Raw genomic sequence first — 20,095 nt, forward strand, 5'->3', positions numbered from 1 at the left:
ATTTGTTACAGTAGCTCCAGGGAACCAGTGGGCCCCATAGTCCTTTCACTTAAAGACACAGAGACGGTGTGGCTGCCACATGGCTGTGCGTGCTGTCTTTGGGGGCTTGGAGTGAAAAAAAATTAAAATAACAAAAGGTTTCTTAGTATGAAGGGTGTGTCCCTCCAGCCACACACCTGCTTCCTGGTCCCCTCCCAAATTCACAGGGCAGAGTCCCACCTCTAGAACACCTGGTGGTGAGTCCATTTGGAGACTGGATGGTCAGTTAAAATGTGCTCATTAGGACTGCGCTAGCCACCATGGTGACGTGGCCACCATCCTGATGGGGCTTCTGAGAACACAAGACGAGGCTGAGATGGGGTGATGCACCCTCCACCCAGGCCACACCAAAGGTCACCCAGAGAGGAGGGGAGGGGAGGGGCAGATGTGTCCTCTTCGGACGCAGGAGGATCTGACCTCGCAACCTCGACCCACAGAGGACTGTTCCTAAGTGCACGGGGGCCCTAGCTCACAGGAACAGGGGGAACAGGAGGGACTGCACCCCGTGCTCCTCTGTCCACCTGAGTGACAGCACTTGTCACACACTAGTTAGCTCTTGGCTTCAAGGCCATCCTGGGTGCTGCTCTCTAGTGGTCAGTCTCCCGAGCACTGACCTGCTCCTCCACCCTGCTCTGCACCCATGAGCTACCTGTGTGTGCCTGGTGCTCCTACCATGTCTCTGGCTCAGCCTATGGGAGGCCGCAACAGGAAACAGGAAGTAGGAGGAAAACAGGACGGGGCAGGGGACTCCCATATCCTTCTGGGACTCCCATACCTCTGCTTCTGTCTTTGCACGACTGACTTCTTGTGTCTCTCATAGGGACACTTGTCACTAGATCAACGTCCATTCCGATGACACAGGACCCTCTCATTTTGAGATCCTTCATCACATGGGCAAAGACTCTTCTTCCAAACAAGGTGACAGTCACAGGTGCCAGGGACCAGGATGAGGAGGTATCTTTGGAAGGGACACCTTCTCCTGGTGCCTGCTGCAGCATTTTGCAAAGACAGATCTGCTTGGGCCCCTTGGCACCTTGAGGTGGGAAGACCACATGGTCCCATCTGTATCCTGGAATCAGCTAATATGTTCCTGGTATCGATATCTGTGTGCTTATGCTACAGCAGATGCATCAGCTCTGTGCATCTGGGACTCAGGGAGGAAGAGATGGGTTCAAGGACACTGCGAATGAGATGGTCTTGGAGAATGGGGACAGGGGTTGCTTTAGAAAGATACACAAATGGCCCAAAGTTCACAAATAGATGCTCAAGAACAGGAGTCAACAGAGACCTGCAAACCCAAACTACAGGGAGACGTGGCTTTACCCCCACTATGGTGTCCAGAATGGGTGGAGACCTAGTAAGAAGCGTGAAAAGAGATGGGGAAACGGGAACCTTCAAATGCCACTGATAGGGAGGTCACATGGTGCAGCTGCTGTGTGGCTCGGCGATGCCACTCCCAGGAATACATCCCTGAGAAACGAAGACACACTTGCACACAAACACTTGAAAGCTCATGGCAGCGTTATCCACAAGAGCCACAGGTGGAAACAGCCCAGATGTCCATCAGCTGAGGACTGGGTGATGAAATGCTCTTTATCCGCCCATGAGATATTACCCAGCAGGCATGAGAGGGAAGCACCAACTCACCTTGCTCAGGATGAACCTCGAAAGCATGATGCTAAATGAAGGAAGCCTGTCACAAACCTCTGCGGGGGTTGCACAGGATCTGCTCTACTTGGAGCACTAAGCAGGGGATGTGGTTTTGTGTCCAGTGTTGCCTGATTCCATTTGCATGGAATGTCCAGAGGGGGCAACTCCGGGGAGACAGAAAGTGGATCCGTGGTTGCCAGGGCCTGGAGGGAGGAGGAATTGGCCAGTGACAACTAAGGGTGCAGGTTTCCTCTGGGGAGAGGGGATACAGACATTTTAATATTGACAGTGATGGTGGTGGCTGCAAAACTTGGCAAATATACTAAAGACCATTGAGTTGTACATGTTAAGTGCGTGAATTGTAGGAAGTGGATTGTACCTCGATAAAGCTGTCAACGACAATCACAACCAAATCTCCGATTTTCTGTGAGGTAGCTTCACTCCTCAGGTCCCCCGTGTCCTGCCTGCAAAATGGGACTGTTCCCCAAATGCACATTCTACCATTTTCCCTGCAGTGATTAGTGAGGCTTTTTCTCCACCTCCCAAAGGGAGGCAGGGATCCCTAGTCTAGCCCTCATTCTCAGGGCTGTCTTAGAAATCCATGGTAAAGTACAATAAGAAAGGGACACAAAACCACATCCCCTGCTTAGCGCTCCAAGTAGAGCAGATCCCCTGCAACCCCTAGCAGAGGTTGGAATCCAGTGCCCCCTGCCGACAGGATCATGGCATTGCGCTCTCCCGGAACTGCTTCAGAACCTGCACCTGGGCAGAATGCAAGCACTCAGGCCTGCCTCTTAGGGGTGTGACCTCCTCAGGCAGGTCAGGCTTTGGCCACGCCCGCTTCCAAGTGGGCGGGCCGAGAGCAGGGCCACGTGACTTTGTTCTGATTTGTTGAAGATGGCGGTGCCTGAGGGGCAGCTTGAAAGTTGTCATGGGCAGTCGCTGTCCAGAGGTGCTGGAATCAGAACAGAGGGACCTGGTGCCTTGTCGCGACTGATCATGAAGAACCTCCTGAATGGGGTGAGGAGAGAGCCTGGTGTTGGGAATCTGAAAATGGGACCCTTTAAGCCCTTTATCCCCGCCTAGCACAGAACCCAGCTGATGGTAGGCTCCTAGCGAAATCGTGCCTGATTAGTGAGTGAAGAAGCTGGTGGATGGTTGTGGTGATGTTTCTGGCTGCCGTGTACCCAAGTGGGTCGTCATTCCTGTTTCCTTGTCGTTTTTCTTGGATAGAGAGCACCCACACCACTGGTGTGGCCAGGAAAGCATGCCCCAAATACCAAGCCAGCCTTTTGGACGGTGTGAGAGTGTCTTCTGAACTCCTGTCTCCATCCTCCGGTGTCTCTTTCCCTAGACACTTAGGAGCCTTTTCGTTTTTATTGTTTTTTTTTTTTTTTTTTTTTTTTTTTTTTTTTTAGTTTTGTTTTTTTTCTGTTTGTCATGTGGGAGGCATTTGTGCCACACAATTTAAAAAAATCAAAGCTGGACCGTGGTATGTAAAATGAGAAGCAAAGTCTTTCTGAGAATATCCATCTTCAAGTGGTTTGTTTTTAGAAGGACTCCCCAGAGGCTTCTCTACATACCCAGGTACTTTGCTCACCCCTATAGTTGATCCCAGGGACCATCTGCTGATTCCCTCTACTATGAAAGATGAGGACTTTACATAATCGATTCTTCTACATATTCTTGTTTTTAACTATCCTGCTCTTTACCTGAAGTGGTATACTTTTAAGATATGTATTACTGATCCATCTATCAGCTTTTTGTTGGTATCAGGGATTGAACTCATGGGCACTCGACCACTGAACCCATCCCCAGCCCTATTTTGTATTTCATTTAGAGACAGGGTCCCACTGAGTTGCTTAGCGTCTCACTGAATTGCTGAGGCTAGCTTTGAACTCTGGATCCTCCTGCCTCAGCCTTCCATGCCGCTGGGATTACAGGTGTGTGCCGGCTCCCAGCCATCCATCAGCTCTAAACAGTGTCTCCTGATGCTTCACTTAGTTGGATGAGAGTTTCAGCATGGCCACCCTTCTTTTCCCTCCTAGTTTCATTTTGCACCTCAGTGTGGCTTCCTCTCCCATTGTTCATCTTTTTATTCTAATTTGTTACATGTGACAGCAGAATGCATTACAATTCATATTACACCTATAGAGCACAACTTTTTACATCTCTGGTTGTATACAAAGTCTATTCACACCATTGGTGTCTTCGTACCTGTATTTTATAAAATGATGTCCATCACATTCCACCATCATTTCTAACCCCATACCCCCTCTCTCCCCCCCACCCCTTTGCCCTATCTAGAGTTCATCTAATCCTCCCATGATCCTACTCCACTATGAATCAGCCGCCAAATATCAGAGAAAACATTCAGCCTTTTTTTTTTTTTTGGTATTGGCTAACTTCACTTAGCATGATATTCTCCAACTCCATCCATATTCGTGTAAATGCCACGATTTTATTCTCTTTTATTGCTGGGTAATATTGCATTGTGTATACGTAACACATTTTCTTTATCAGTTCATCTATTGAAAGGCATCTAGGTTGGGTCCACAGTTTAGCTATTGTGAATTGTGCTGCTCTAAACATTGATGTGGCTGTGTCCCTGTAGTATGCTGTTTTTAAGTCCTTTGGGTACAGACCAAGGAGTGGGATAGCTGGGTCAAATAGTGGTTCCATTCCAAGTTTTCCAAGGAATATCCACACTGCTTTCCATATTGGCTGCACCAATTTGCAGTTCCACCAGCAATGTATGAGTGTGCCTTTCCCCCCACATCCTCACCAACACTCATTGTTGTTTTTATTCTTAATAGCAGCCATTCTGACTGGAGCGAATGAAGTCTTAGAGTAGTTTTGATTTGCCTTTCTCTAATTGCTAGAGATGTTTTCATCGTTCATCTTGCCTGATGGATGAAAGAATTAACAACAAGCATTAACAATAGTAGTGAGCCCTCGGAGAGTTTACTGTGTGCTAGGTGCTGTTCAGATGTGTTAGGTGAAGTAATTCATTTACTCCTCACACAACCCTGCAAGTCGGCTTCTATACCCATTTTAAAAGTGAAGAAACCAGGGCACATCAAGGTAAAGTTATTGGCCTGAAGTCACTCATGTGTGATAACTTATACAATAGTGACAGAATTGAGGCGTCTGTCTGGAATGAGCCGTTCTGACCACTGCACCTCCTGTCTCCCTTAGCATGATTGCATGCCCTTGTCTTAATTATCTTCCAACAGATAAACATTGGGTCCTGAGTACTTCTGGGGTTGCTGACAGTGGACAAGACTTGGTCCCTGCTTTCATGGAGTTTGCAGGGGAAACAGATCAAGATGCAGGGATTGAAGTGTGAGCTGGTGCTGTGGCAGCACAGGGGTCTTTGGTTACTGACCCACAGGGTCAGTGGGGCTGCCATCCTTCCGGAGGCTGTAGGGTCTCAGAGAGGCTTCCTGTGGGAGGTGGCAGAGGAGCTCCCTGAGAGTGAAGGGGCGCTCCGCGGTCGCTGTAGCAGCTTAGCAGCAGAATGATGGGTCAGACTTCAGCGAGGTGTCCCCGTACAGTGGGGGCGTGAGTTCACTTTTGTAATCTGAGCTGACAGAGCCTTCAATTCTGTAGACCTTGGGCAGGTCATTTATTCTCTGAGGATCCCATTTTCTCCTCTCTAAAATGTGCCTAAAAGTCCCTAACTTGGTGATTGTGAGATTTGGATGAGCTCGGAGTTATTATCCAGCTCCTCTGGAGATTTCTTCCTGCTAGGCAGCCAACGCCTATGGGCTCCTCTTATTTCAAGCTTGTTTGGTTGTTTGTGACTGCCCTGGTGCCCCTTGGACCCCCTACCAGCTACAGGAATCTCTTCTGTGCTGGGAAAAGTCCCTGAGCTGTGAGGGTGGTCCTAGGGCCATGGGGATTGTGGGACCAAGTTCTGTCAAGTTTCCATGGCTGCCATAACAGGTGGCCACACTTCCTGAGGTGAGACAGTGTGTATTGATTCCCACAGTTTTGGAGGTCAGAGATCTTAAGGTGTCAGCAGGGCTGTCATCCTTCTGGAGGCTGCAGGGGAGAATCTGTTCCTTCACTTTTTCAGCTTCTGGAGGCTGCCTGCCCTGAGTGGCTCCAGGCCACACCCTTCAACTTCAGTCTGCAGAGTGCTGCGGAGCATCTTCCGGTTTCTCTCCCTCTGTTTTTCATTACATCCCCTTCTCTGACTCTGATCTTCCTGATTACTTTGGACCTGGGTAATGCAGGGTCCTCTCCCCATCTCAGAGTTCCTAATCGAATCACATGGAAAATCCCAAGTGCCATGTCTCATGTGTAACCAGCGTCTAGGGGGCTAGGGTGCGGGCATCCTTGGGGAGGCTATAAACAACAGAGCGTGCGTACTCCATCTGGTGCTCCTTCTGCCCAGCCTTTTGAAATGGCTACTGGGCAGCGGCATGATGATGATTCTGTCCTTGGTCCTCACCTTGTAGCAGCCACACAGAGCACCAAGACATCCTGTGGCCCTCGTGAGTCTCATTTCTTCACCAGTGAAGTGAGGAGGGCTTGCCTGAGGGCATGGCTCCAGTGTAAGAGCCTGGACTGTTGGGAGTCATCAGGGCTCAAAAAAAATTTCCCCATCCCCCAGAAGAGCCGTCCAGTGGTGAGCCCTGCTGGCTCACATGATCCTTACCACCAATCAGACTAGCCCTGCTGGCTCACATGATCCTTTCCCACCAATCAGACTAGCCCTGCTGGCTCACATGATCCTTACCCTCCAATCAGAAAGCACCCCATGCCAACTGTCAAACCCTTCAACCGTTAAACTGTCATAACTGTCAAACCACCCCCGGCTCTATAAATATGCAGAGCTGTTCCTCAATAAACGGGCATTTTCTTTGACAACGAGCCTTGTTCATTTTTCAGGGACCTGGCCTGACTGGCACAGCACACTGCCACCTCCTCCTCTCTGGTCGCCCCTAGAGTCGTGGAGCCCTGGGTTTCTAGTCATTTGTCCCTTTGCTGAAGGACTCGCCAGCTCCTCCCACCTTCTGTTCCAGATGAAGGAGGAGGGGTTCAGGCAGCTCTTCGCCTTCGTTGTGCTGACCCACTGCAGCCTCAAGTTCACCAAAGACGGCAAGTTCCGCAAGTTTGGCTTCATTGGCTTCAAGTCCGAGGAGGAGGCCCAGGCTGCGCTGAACCACTTCAACAAGAGCTTTATCGACACGTCCCGGATCACAGTGAGTGGGCCCCTGCCTGCCTGTCCAGAGTGTCACCCGCCGCTCCACCTGTCAGGGACACTTGGGTCCCAAGGCTGTCCTTTTTAGGCCCTGAGGCCTTTGGCCTTCCTCAGCGGTTCCCGCTCTTCTGTGTGTAAGACTCTCCCGGAGCCAGTCAGACTGCTGGGGGCCCGCCCTGGGATCTGGCTCAGTGCGGGAGTCACACGGAAGAACAGGCCTTCTGGAGCCTCGGTGGCACCTGTGCTGCCAGCCAGGAGGGCACTTGAGCCACAGGTGTGCGTCCTCCACTGCCTGACAGCAGGTGCTCAGGAGCCACCGGTCCCTGTCCTCAGGAGCGCTGGCAGACGCAGGTGCTGAGTTCAGGCTGTCAGTGGGTCAGGAATCCTGGGACAACTGAGCAGGACGGGGGAGCACACAGCTGCAGGGCAGAGTGGCTCTGGGCACTGGGGCAGGGAGGGTAGGGCCCAAGGAGTTCACACAGGCCTGGAGTGGAGGGGCTGGGGCTCCATCCTCAGCGTCCAGAACTCATGGGTGGGGATGTGAGGCTAGAAGAACAGTCGTGACAGCCGTGCAGGCACACTCCTCCCTCCCGGCTGTCTCTGTAGCACCCCTCAACAGGTAGCGCATCACCAGGTGTCCCCTGTAAGCCGTTCACACCTGTGTGCTTCCCGCAGGGTAGCAGATAGCAGGTGAGTTAGCCAGGGGCCCAGCACTGGATCTGGGCTGGGGTGCGGTCCTAATGTTTGGGGTGTTTGCTGCCTAAGTAGATGATCGAGCGTGGCTGCCACCAGGGTTATGTGGGTGGCCCTGTGAGATGATGGGTGGGTACCCTAAAGGGTTCACTGTAGAAATGGTTCTGCTGTGTAAGTGCTTTCTGTGGCACGTGAAGCCCCTTAGTGTACATGACACAATTGGGAAGGTAACTGATGACTGGGAGGGGCCATCCAGAGGAGAGCCTGGCAGGCGGCAGGGAGCCATGGAGCTGTGTGTGTGGCACGGGAGCTTCGTCTTCTCGCTGTGTCCATCAGAGGGTTTATTGGGCTGCTGGGCACCAGGGCCCTGATTGTGGTGAGTGTGATCCACAGGCTACCCCCAAGTTTCCAGCCCTGTGCTGCCCGAGTCTCTGGCTGCTCAGGAACATGACCTCCTCCCTGCCCCCTGCCCTCTCAGCAGAGCAAGGCCTGGAAGCTAAGGCGGCTGCCCAGCGGGGGCTGTCGGACATGGAGTACCTGAAGTCCAAGGTGGTGGCAGCCGAGTCCTCTTCCTCAAAGGAGGAGGAAGGTGAGGACGAAGCTGTAAACTGTGACAGAGGCAGCAAGGAAGAGGAGTCCCCTGCCACCCCTGACCAGCCAGAGCAAGGGAGCCCAGGGACCTTGCCTGGGAGGGGGAGGCCGAAGGAGCCCGGAGCCCAGGTATGTGCCTGCAGGAGGGACAGCAGGGGTTGTGTGCCTGTCTGGGGTTGTGGCCCCACGGCTGGGGGTGTGACGTGGAGGAGAGCCCAGCAACCTGTCACGTACTCCCTGATCCTCTGGGCTCATTGCCTGCTACACGGGAGGGGTGGCCTGCCGGGGCTCTGGGCACGAGTGAGGTGGTGACGGCTGGGTTACTTGGTGTTCAGTCACAAGGTGGGCAGGTGTGGGTGGGCTCCTCATTGATGGACATGCCTGCTGTCACTGGATGCCATCACAGTCACTCAGCAGGCATTCTCCTGCCTTCATTTTATAGGTAAGAAAACTGAGGCCCAGAGAAGGGAAGTGACAGGTCAGGCCCCAGGCGCAGGTCTGCCAGGCTTGAAGTTGAGATTGTAAAGGTGGACGCGACTCCCACCTGGAGTCCTGTCCTCCAGACACAGGGCATTGGACGTGCGTGCCTCCCAGTCCCTTCAGTGGAAGCTCCAACAAGAGGAAGGGGCTCCGTCTGCCTCCTCCTCTTGCCCTTGCTCTTCTCCGCCCTCCTTTCTAATGCCCACCCTGTCCCTGTCCAGGGAGGTCAGAGGGCGAGGGGTTCAGTCTCAGCTCTGACCCTGTGTGACTGCTGGGTCCCGAGGGTGCTGCAGCCCCACACGCCTCTCTGATCCTCATCTGGAAGGCACCTCCTCGCAGCACCTGTGTGTCACCAGGCAAGCAGACATCTGTGGTAGCAAGGTCTCTGCCCCGGGGCTCCTCCCATCTCCCCTGGCCTTTGATGGCCTGGGGCACTGCTCTGCTCGCCCGGTCACGGTGCCCTGAGCCCTGGCTGCAGCCCTCAGAGGCAAATGGAGACCCCGCAGCCGCCACCTCCACCTGTGCCTGGACCCTGAGCCTGTGGCGGGCATAGATGCGGCACTCTCGTGCTACCCTGTAGCCTCCTCTCCTAGAGCTGCCATGTCCCAGTCTGTCCTCTGCCACCACTGCCCCAGGGAATCCACTGTGGTCGTTTCTCTTTGTTCAGACAGAGAAACCAGCAAACCAGAAGGAACCCACCACGGCCCACACCGTGAACCAGTGTCACAGAGGTAGGTGCTCTGAGGACAGGAAGATCACCTATGGGAACAGACAGGGGTGGGAGGGGAGCTTCTGTTGCCTGAGGCCATTAGTATCTTAGTGTCCAGAGTAAGAAGGAATATGAGGCCCAGAGGCTGACAGATGACTTCAGGGAAGGAAAGGAGCTGGCTGCCTACAACTAAAAAAAACGCTTGGGGCCAGGGGAAGGCCAAGTGGTCAGTGTGGTCTCTATTGGGAGCCCTCACCCTGCTGCTGTAGGGGCAGCCATCTCGGACACAGGTGAGGGCGTAGGTATTGCTGCAGCCCGGCTCAACACTATTTCCAGAAACAGGCTGCAGGCCACTCAGAGCACGCGCTGCAGCTAGATGGCTCTCGGTCTGCGCCAACAGAGGACCCTGTCTTCATTTCCCTCCTGTGACGGTCAGAGAAGCTCACTACAGGAAATTCTAAAGGACACAGCTAGGTGACTAGAATGTGAAAGTCACCTACAACTGGGATGACCACGTGGGTTACCGTCCACACTGAGCTGCGAGCTGGGGTGTAGCCAGGTGGGGTGCCAGGGTGCAGGTAAGATTACTGCAGGTCTAAGGACTAGAGCTGGAGGTGCCAACTGTCCTTGGCACAGTGGGCAACCCTGCTCAGCATTCCTGTGTCCCACCCAGTGGCAACCACTGGTACTTTGGGGACATGCCTTCTTAGATGTTTTTTCCTGTGCACTGACACTGGTCTGGTTTCTCATTCCCATTTTGGTTTGCAGCGTCCCTGCAGCAGGACCGCGCTTGCTGCCCACCACTGCCTTGTTGTGTAGTCTTCCTTCCTCAGGAGACGCCTTGATACACTTTCCTGATCTCCTAAAGTGGACGTGGGAGCTACTTACAATTTATGCTGTTAGAAATACTGAAGCAATTCCTTGTGAGTAGGGGTCAATTTTTTTTTAGGGGGGGCTACCAGTATTGAACCTCAAGGCCTGTAACTACTGATCCATATCCTCATCCCTTTTTATGTTTTGAGACAGGGTCTCACTAAGTCTCTGAGGCTGGCTTTGAACTTGTGATCCTCCTACCTCATCCTCCAGAGCCACTGGGATTACTGGCCTGCCCACTGTGTCCGGCTAGTTAACTGTTTTTGAAGAAAAGATGAACCCCTGCCCTACTCCTCCTGATAAAATCAGGTTCAGATACATCAAGGATTTGAGCTGAAAAAGTTTCTTTCTAAGCAATTTGTAAAGGTTTGTGGGAAAAAAAAAATGGGTTGATTACCTACCTACCAGCCCAGAGCTCTGGAAGCCAGCAGCTGTCGTGAAGTCACCAGTGGTTCATGCCTAACAGAGGCAGGAGTCTAGTGTCTCTAATTTACAGAGATTTTTATGAAGGATTTATGACCCAACAGAACAATAACACAAAGAACAGAAGGTTTTCAAAGAACAAGAACTCGGGTGGCCAGTGCACATGTTTGGATTCTGTCATGATTATCAAAAAACAAAATCAAAACTGGAGGTCACATTTTTCACTTGCCAAAATGGTACGCATTGTTCATGTTTGGCAATAACCATTTTCTTGCCTTTTAGAGGGCCTCGTGGAGCTGCCCGGCAACATTAGGGACATCCAGGCCTTTGCGGAGTTGGTGCCTGGCCAGGCTTTGCCCCAGGTGAATCCCGGCACACCAGAGCCTAGATGCGGGAACGTTCTTGCAGCCTTCCTGTTATTGTTTATAACTCAACGTGTTGATTTGCAGTCATTGATAAGAACAAAACGCCACATCAACCCTGAAGCTCCATTTCTGGGCAAGTGGTGTGTCCGTGGTTCTCGGAGGGGAGTGGTCTACCCCTGCTCAACATCTGGCCGTGGTCAGAGGTGCTCTTGATGGTGACATCTGTGAAGGGCTGCTGGCCTCTAGTGAACAGAGACCAGGTGTGCCGTGTAAGCCCTGCCAGACACAGGACAGCCCCCACAACAAAGAGTCACTAGCCCAAAATGTCACCAGTGCCAGGTTAAACCTGGGTTAATTCACAGGGACAAGTGAAAGTGGTGTAAGATGACGTATCACAGCAAAGAACATGATGACAGGGAAGACCCCTAAGATGCCACGGCCAGTAGAAAAGGCCAGGTGTGGAGCAGGACATGGCTTCATCCCCAGAGGAACCTAGCTGTGTGTGACCCACCATGCTGGCTTTCCTCTGGGCAGGGGAAGGTTTGGAAAGAATCTGGTAATTGCAAACTTGGATGCAGTAATGTGAAAGCTCAGAACTTGGCTGGGCTTCTTCCACTGACCTGGAGCGCTCAGATGTGTCCTTCTGTCTTTCTGTCACCTTGTAGGACAAGCTACGTATGGGTGGGGCCTCAAGGGCTTCCCCCAGTGCCCAGATGGGAAATGGATCTGCGGCTTTTGATTTGCAGAAGGAGCCAGGAAGAGTGAGCTGGCCTTGGAATTAGGAACCAGTTTGGTTTCCTGATTTGTACTTTTTAGTATTTGTTAGAATTTCACACCCTGAATGTTGACATATTTTTAAAAATGTGTTTAAATCTCACAATGTCCAGAGAAGGGAGTAGTTAAGAAGGTCGGGGGCCTCCCTACAGTTTTAGGTTTGTCACTGTGATTAACGTAGACAAATATCCGTGCTTTAAAGAGAAGTAAGAAAAGCCAGCTTTAACCCCAAGTATTTAAAAAAACAAAAAACAAAAAAACAACTCCTTAGGAACAAAAGACCAGATGTAATGCCTTAAAACGCTGCTGCTGATGTTACTATTTTTTATTACATTATTCGTTTCTTCAGTTTTTATTTCCCAGTTTTTCTTTATGGTGGAGGAGAGATGAGTGTGACTTAATGAAGTGATCACAGTTTTTCTCCTTCCTTTGTCTTTTCTGATCCAACACTTTGCTCCTTATCTCTTGCATGGTTGCATGGTTTCTTGGGGGACTGATAAGGGGCAAAACTTGTCCTTGCAGAAAAATGTCCTGGAATTCCTGATGCCCCTGAAACCAGTGGCCATTGGAATAGTGAGAAATGAGCTCGGGAACAAGACAGGTAAGGCCTGGGAGCTGGGCGGATGTGCGGGGGAGGGCTGGTCACATGGTTGGGGAGGTCCCAAGGTAGCCTTGTTCCTTCTCCTCCTGGGGTCCTTAGTTCTGTGGATGTGGCTAACTGGTCAAGATGCAGATCTCTCTCATACCTGCCTCTGGCAGCCTGGCGTATAGTGTCAGAATTTTCTCCTCCACTGTTCTAGTAGGTTCCCCTGTTCTGTTCAGGTAGATGCCCGCAGGTCTGGGTTTGCTGGGCTAAGTCCATGGGCGGCTCTGCCAGCGGGCAGTCCCCTACCTCTCTGCACACGCGTGGTGTTGTCCCAGACCATCTCCCCAGATGTCTGCTCCGGGCTGTGAGCCTCCTCCCCTGGCCTTGGAGCCCTGGGTCTGGCTGTCTTGAGGCAGTGAGCATGGCTGGAAGGAAGGTGGATCTGGGAGAGGTGGGCACCTGCCCATCCTAGTGGCCAGCTAGGCCAGAAAGCCATAGGAGACCAGTGGCAGAATAGCTACATCTCAGAGAACCATACTAAGGCTCTGTGGCCACTGGGTGTCTGGACCCTGGGGTTGGGAGTGCCTTGGCAGGAAGAGGCCACCTGGGCAGAGTGGTCAGGTCTGGCCGAGCTGGCACCCAAGGAGAAAGGTGCTCCTGAGTCGGGGTATTCCAGTGCCCTTGCTGTGTCGGGTCTCGTCCCTCCCCAGCTCTCCTGCCCAGCTCACCAGGATGATCGTTCAGGCAGCCTTTACTCCTGGAGCTCAGCAGAGGGCAGTGTGAGGGGCGGGGGACAGAGCCCCTGCCCAGGTTCACAGCGCAGCCAGCCACTTAGGAGCCCTGTGACCTGGGACAGGAACTCAGCCTCCTTTCCTTGTCTGCATAAGGAGTCAGACCTGTCTTGCAGTTGGGAGGGGTCAGGGTCAGCCCCGGACGGTGTGAGCACTGGGCACGCTCGGAGTGCAGCTGTTGGTGTTGGTGCTGGTGGTGGGGCCACCGGTTCATGGTGCCTCAGAGACCAGGCAGGGAGCCAGGAGGAAGGTACCTGCCTTGTTGGGCTCAGGGACAGCATCTTGGAGGCCCTGGAGATGGAGAGAGCCAGCACCTGAGCATGACGCTGTTGAAGGCAACAAACGACCCAGGTGGAAGTGTGGGGGCGGAAGCTGGGCTGGGCCCTGGGGCTGCAGTAAGAGGGGGAGCCTGGGCCCAGTGGAGGCTTGGGGCTTAGGACAGCCTCGGGTTTAGAAAGGCCCGCTGGCCAGTGCAGGGAGGGCCGCTGGCAGCCGGAGGCAATGGAGGCTTTTGCTTGTGTGGGCTGGGAGGGAGGCTGGGGGAGACTGTGGTGGTGTAGACGGGGTGCTGCTCGGCGGCTTCATGGGTCAAAGCCCAGTGAGGTTGAGGCTGTGGAGGCCTCTGCACCTGCTTGTTGCTGTGTAGTCACCCACAGCTACCTGCAGGGTGATGTGGAGATGACCCTCCAGTGCTGGGCTGGGTCACAGCGGCCATCGTGAGCATTTCTTCTCTGCAGAACATGGTCAGGGAAGGGGTGAGGCTGGGAGGGAGGCAGAAGGGGCCTGGTTTTTGCGCCTTCACCAGCAATGCCAGTCGGGTGCTGAGTGCTCCTCCAAAGGGTGGCCAGGTGGGGGGTCACCCTGTGCCATGGCGGCTCCCGCTTTCTGCACCTAGCCAGGTGCCACGTCCTCTGACTCCGAGCGTTGTCAGGGCTGGCAGTTACCTTGTCGTGGTCCCCTCTCAGGGTACGTCTTTGTGGATTTCAGCAGCGAAGAGGAGGTGAAGAGAGCCCTGAAGTGCAACCGGGAGTACATGGGTAAGTAGGCGCGGCGCTGCATCCCAGGCACCCTGGCTCCCGCGGGCCCTGGCTTAGGTGCATGTGCTGAGTGTCCCCTCCTGCTACACGCTCTGAGCACTGAGGGTCCAGCAGCAAACAGGCTGCAGAAAGGCAGGCGGTGCTGGAGCAGGTGATGGGCACATGGCCCTGGGACAGCGTCGGGCAGGCAGGGTATGAGGCAAGGGCCGGGGAGGAGAAGGCAGGTTTTTCCCAGGATGGCCGCCAGGCCTCATGGGCACGTGCAGCAGGCCTGCCTAGGGCGCAGGGTTGGTAGAGGTGCAGCAGGTGCGCCGTTCCTGAGCTGGGACGTGGTCCTCAACCCATCTGTGGCATGGACGCCTCCCGGGGCAAGTGTGTGGGGAAGGCAGGGGTCCCCAGGAGTCCTGCCAGTGAGTCAGGCGGAAGGTATTGACTGAGTGCTGTGGTGCAGGCGGAGGCAGGCGATCCCTGAGCCCTTGGGAGGCGCGTGAGCAGGTGATTGTCCAGGGTGGCTGTCACAGGAGCCTTTCCCAAGACAGAGCAGCCAGCAGTGCCTGAGAGAGGGCCAGAGCCCAGAGGATATGTCCCTGTGGCTCCCGAGGGCTGAGGCCACATGGCAGGCCACATAGGGCCCAGGAGCATGGTGCTGGCCGTGGCCCTCCTCGGCCGGAGCATCTGGCGGGCAGCAGTGAGAGGCCTGGGTCACCAGCCAGGCCTCTGGCAAGGTCTGGGCCTCCCCGGAGCCCTGACCCCTCTGCTCGTGCAGGTGGACGCTACATCAAGGTGTTCAGGGAGAAGCAAGTCCCTATGGCCAAGGGGCCCCTGCAGAAGAGCGCACAGCCCTGGCAAGGCCGGACACTCGGGGAGAATGAGGAGGAGGAGAACCTGGCCGGCTCTGGGAGACTCTTTGTGCGTAACCTGCCCTACACGAGCACCGAGGAGGACCTGGAGAAGCTCTTCTCCACCTACGGTAGGACCTGCTCCTGGGTAGCCCCCGGCCCTGGGCAGCCCCCTCCACCTCCCTCTAGCTCTTGGCCTTGGACAGTGGCCCCAGTTGGGGTCTCCTCATCTTAGAACAGGGCTTGCTGTCCCTCCCTGCTGCAGATGTAGGACATCTTTTGCTCTCTGAACTTGAACTTGGATTTTCTCTTTTTTCTTTTTTTCTTAATGGTTCTGGGGATTGGACCAAGGGGCGTTGTACCACTGAGCTGCATCCCAGTCCTTTTCATTTTTTGAGTCGGGGTCTTGGTAGGTCAACGAGGCTGGCCTTGATCCTCCTGCCTCAGCCTCCCAAGCCGCTGGGATTACAGGCACAGCCCCAGCCACGACGCCCGCAGAGCTGGGATTCTCACTCTCTCTCCAAGCACCGAGCTGGAGAGGTGGAGGCGTTTTCCTGGGCTTCCTTGGCTGCTCGGTGTTGGGATCCAGCCCCTCTTGCCCACAGTGCTCCTCTGCCTGGGAAGGCTGTCCTTCCTCGTCTTCCATCCAAACGAGCTTCAGAGAGGAGGCCACAGCCAGGGCCCTTTGTTCTTGCCTTGGTCATTACTTATTGGACTGGGAACTTGCAGGCCTGTGGTCTTTGCCTTTGTCACCTTCATGTTCCCTGAGCACTCGGTGAAGGCCTACGTGGCCATGGATGGACAGGTGTTCCAGGTGAGGTGGCCTGTGGGCACCAGGTCACTGATCCTGGCGATGGAGAAGGCCATGCCAGGCAGCTGTATGAGCAGGCGCGTGTCCACGTTCTGGGTCCCAGGACCCACGGTGGCCTGCTACGTTGTCGCCTCCAGTGAATTACTTGAAGGGATGATGCTGCGAGAGGGGAGCTTGCTGGGGTGTGTGGGTGGCCCTGAGGAACCAGGGAGCTGCTGCTCTCCCAGTGTCCCCGTGTGGTGTGCCCAGGCCCATGCCAGGCCACCTCCAGTGCTCCTCCATCCATCTGCTCATGGCATATTGGTCTCGCGGGCACTGGGCAGACTGGCCCCCGCCGTGTGCAGCTCCCAGTGTCCTTTTGCAGGGTACACTGGGGGAGTTGGGGGCCGTGGGATGCTCACAGAGGGGTACAGTCCCTTTGGAGTTGCTGTGTCTGGTGCCCCCAGCCTCAGCTGGACGGAGAGTGACAACATGGCTTTCTTTCTGCCGTCCCCATCTCCCATCAGGGCTCAGTGCTGAGTCCAGCTGGCTTATGACAAGGAGACAAGATGGAGGGTGGGGCTCCGCTCACCTCCTGCTCTGTCCCCTCAGGGCAGGATGCTGCACGTGCTGCCGTCCACCATCAGGAAGGAAGCCAGTGAGGACGCAGACGTCCCCAGCTCGTCCTACAGGAAGAAGAAGGCATCTGAGGACAAAGCCCGCAGCTCCAGGTCCTCGTCCGCCCTGCGTGGCCTCTGCACCCGTCCAGGCTCTGCCGCCCAGGCCCTTTCCCTCTGTAGGGTGGGGCCTTCAGGGCCTCAGTGTCCCCACTGCACATCGGGAGAGCGGGACTGGGTCCCTGGCACAGGGCAGATGCCGACACTTGTCAGGGCTTGGGTTTGCGGCCTCACTGCAGGCCGGGTGCTCGCCCAGGACAGGAGAGCTGGCGGGGGACGGGGAAGGCTGGCGAGGCTCATGGCAGTTTTGGTGTCTGTGAGAGGCCTCTGTTGGTCCCAGCCTGACCCGTTCTGCCTGCCCCTGCCCTCAGCTCCCACAACTGGAACACGCTGTTCATGGGGCCCAATGCCGTGGCCGATGCCATCGCGCAGAAGTACAGTGCCACCAAGAGCAAGTGTTCGACCACGTGAGTGAGCCCGAGTGTCTTGCGTGCATTGAGTCCACAGGCTTCCTTCCAAATGCTGTCCACGGTCGCCCTCTGCTGGGGTCGATTCAAGCAAACCCCGGAGTGTTTTTCAGCCACTTGGCAAAGGACGTCCCTTGGTTCTGCCCATTAGCTGCTTTCTCCATTGTCCTTTACCCTCCTCACGGCACTCGGGTCGGCGCTGACCGTTGGAGGTAGAAGGCCAGCCCCGCGTGTAATTGTGAGCGTCCCAGTGGCCACGTGTGTACAAAGAAACAGGCAAAACTAGTCTTAACGAGACACCGTCTTCAACTTGACGTCTAGAGCCTCGTCACTTTGACGTGAGCAACGTAAAAAGCCACACTGTGTTTCCTCCCTTCTTTCCACCAATCCACTGTATTTTGTGGGTAGCACGACCTGGATCCGAACATGCCACACTTCAGGTGCCTATGGTGGCTTGTGGCTGCTGGGCTGGGGAGGGCATCCTGACCTGAGTTGGAGGGACAGCCACAGCCTCTCAGGCCCTGCCCGTGCCCTGTGAGCACTGGGGCTCAGCAGCACCTGGACAGAGGTCCCACCTTGCAGTGCCACCTAGAGGAGGCAGGGGAAGAGAGGAGGGCTTGGGGGAGCTGTGGCAGGAAAGTGGGCGGGTGGGGAGGTGACAGAAGCAAGGACTGCCTGTAATGGGGTCAAGGTCAGCACATGCAGAAGCCCCAGGGCTGCAAGAGGAGCCTCACAGAGACCTGCCCACTGCAGGAAGGGAAGAGCCCCAGGGTGGGCAGGGATGTGTGGCTGTGGAGGGCAGAGAGCTGGTGTAGCACCAGAGCGTGGTCCCCACCTCAGTGCAGGTGGGCGGCAGCACCCTGAATCCCCTCCCCGCTGGGCCTGCCCAACTGGCTAGGCCCTGCCTGAGGGGCCCGGCCTCCTCTCCTCTCCCCACAGGAGACCAAGGGCAGGGTGGCCGTGCTTGTGGCCCTCTGGGAGACTCAGCTGGTCCAAGAAGTGTGGCGCTTCCTCATCGACAACGGTGTCATCCTTGGCTCTTTCAGCCAGGTGGGTGCCCTCTGCCCCACTGTCCCCACCTCTAGGGAGTCGACTGCTGCTGCTCCAGAGCTGGGGATGGCCCAGGGGAGGCTGGGTGTGTGTGTGTGGGGGTCCTGTGGTGACTGAAACCAAACCAAGAGCTCAACCTCAGAGTCGCCCCTCCTAAGGACAGGGACAGCCAGCTCCTGGGGGCGGTGGGCTGCTCCTGGGGGCATGGGCTCCTTGATGCTTCTGCTTCCCACGCCTGTGGCCGCAGGTGGTCCCCAGTGCCAGGAAGAGCCCTCTGCGCTGAGGTGCCGATCTAGATTACTGCCCAGCGCAGGGTGCCTGGGAGGTCCAGTGGGGCTGTGGTCAGTCACTGTCAGGATCTGCATGACTCAGCTGGGGCTGGGATTCGATCCCGGGAGTCTCACAGGGCACCCTGGGCCTTCGCCCTCAGTGGGTGGCGCCTCCTGGGTCCTCCAGATGCCTGGCTACTGAGTCCCCAGGTGCGCACCTTGACTAGAGGCCGCCAGGTCAGTGCCAGTGTCCGGCTGAAGAGCCCTGCTGCCTTCCCTCACGTGGCCTCTCCTCCCTGCAGGCGGCAGCAGAACGAAGCAAGACTGTGATTCTGGCCAAGAACCTCCTGGCAGGCACCCTGGCGGCCGAGCTGCGGGAGACCTTCAGCTGTTTTGGGCGCCTGGGCCGCGTGCTGCTGCCCGAGGGTGGCGTCACTGTGATCGTGGAGTTCCTGGAGCCCCTGGAGGCCCGCAAGGCCTTCCGACACCTGGCCTATTCCAAGGTAGGCCGCAGGGAGCTGCTGCGGGGAGAGGGCCCGGGAGCTGGTGTGCCCACTGCCCAGTACGGGCTCGGCCTGGCTCCACCTTGGTGCTGGTCCCGCTGCCCTCCCTGAGGGCGATGCAGGAAGGTCCCTGGGCCCCTGCCCAGCTCCGGCTGTCCTCGGCCTTCCTTTCCTGCCTTGACTTGGGTCTCTCTAGTTAGCTGTGGCGCTGTCCATGCCTTTGGTGAGCTGCGGCCGGACCTGTGTGCAGAGCCATCTGTGTGTGCACAGGTGTGTATCTGCAGCACAGGGGCCTGTGGGGCTCCATGATAGTTGGTCATGAGCCAGGTGGCCTAAGACCACACAGTGCACCTGTCGCAGAGCTGGCAGGCAGGCAGGCGTCCAAGAGCAAGGTGTGGCCAGGGCTTCCAGGGGCTCTGGGGAGGACCTGTCCTGCCTTTGTCCACTGCTGGGCTCCCGGCATCTGTCAGCTCCCTGCGCCACTCCCGTCCCTGCCCCGTCTTTACGTGGCCTTCTTCTTGGCCCCAGATCCCTCTCCTGGGCTTACAGCCCACCCAGATAACCCCGGACCATCTCGGGGTCTTGATGGTACTTGCAGGGGATGCACTGATAGGTCTTGGGGGTCTAGATGGCCATCTCTTGGGGAGCCACCGTTCACCCACCACAGGTCATTTGTCTGCCAGGCCCCTTGGTGCTTTGCAGGCCGTGGTCCCCAGTCACCCGCAGGCAGGCCTTCCTGGACCCTCCAGCCCTGGGGGGTTCCCAGCTGGGGCCCTGCCCACTGCACCATCAGGGCTTGGTGAGAACCTGGCCTGTGAGACCGCGGTGTCTCTGGTGGCCCGGCCAGGAGCCGTGTCTGGACTGCAGCTGCCCCTTCCTTCCCCGCTGCTTCAGGAAGGAGTCCCCACCACCAGAGTGGACGATGGCGAAGGCACGTCTGGACGCAGCCTCCCCTTTGACTCTGACAAGTGTTTTCTTCACTGACCGCTCCTGTCACAAGCCTCGACTGAGGCCCAGTGACCGGAAGCCACACAGCTCCTAAGTGGCACCGCCAACTGTCCGACCCCCAGGCTGCTCCCTCTCCCTCCCGAGCACATTTTTTTCTTTTTCTTTTTTCTTTTTGTACCAGGGATTGAACCATGGATGTTTGTTTGTCCACTGAGCTATGTCCTTTTTTATATTTTATTTTGAGACAGGGTCTCACTAAGTTGCTTAAAGCTTTGCCAAGTTGCAGAGGCTGGCCTCAAACTTTCTAACCTCAAACTTCCTATCCTCCT

At 55.7% G+C, this 20,095-nt stretch overlaps 1 protein-coding gene across 1 annotated transcript in view; it reads left to right on the plus strand.

Annotated features, from left to right (window-relative positions):
- Positions 1 to 2,586: 2,586 nt before the first annotated feature.
- The window catches only part of LOC144253760 (putative RNA-binding protein 19), a 28,990-nt gene continuing 11,481 nt past the window's right edge, over positions 2,587 to 20,095 (plus strand). Inside the window, 14 exon segments of the mRNA XM_077796458.1 lie at positions 2,587 to 2,709; positions 6,723 to 6,902; positions 7,988 to 8,314; positions 9,333 to 9,396; positions 10,953 to 11,032; positions 12,332 to 12,410; positions 14,152 to 14,223; positions 14,990 to 15,193; positions 15,728 to 15,876; positions 16,465 to 16,583; positions 16,901 to 16,977; positions 16,980 to 16,996; positions 17,936 to 18,046; positions 18,618 to 18,818. Coding sequence (XP_077652584.1) covers positions 2,587 to 2,709; positions 6,723 to 6,902; positions 7,988 to 8,314; positions 9,333 to 9,396; positions 10,953 to 11,032; positions 12,332 to 12,410; positions 14,152 to 14,223; positions 14,990 to 15,193; positions 15,728 to 15,876; positions 16,465 to 16,583; positions 16,901 to 16,977; positions 16,980 to 16,996; positions 17,936 to 18,046; positions 18,618 to 18,818 — 1,803 coding nt within the window.

Source organism: Urocitellus parryii, chromosome 3 (genome assembly GCF_045843805.1).
Source record: "Urocitellus parryii isolate mUroPar1 chromosome 3, mUroPar1.hap1, whole genome shotgun sequence".
NCBI classification, from domain to species: Eukaryota; Metazoa; Chordata; class Mammalia; order Rodentia; family Sciuridae; genus Urocitellus; species Urocitellus parryii.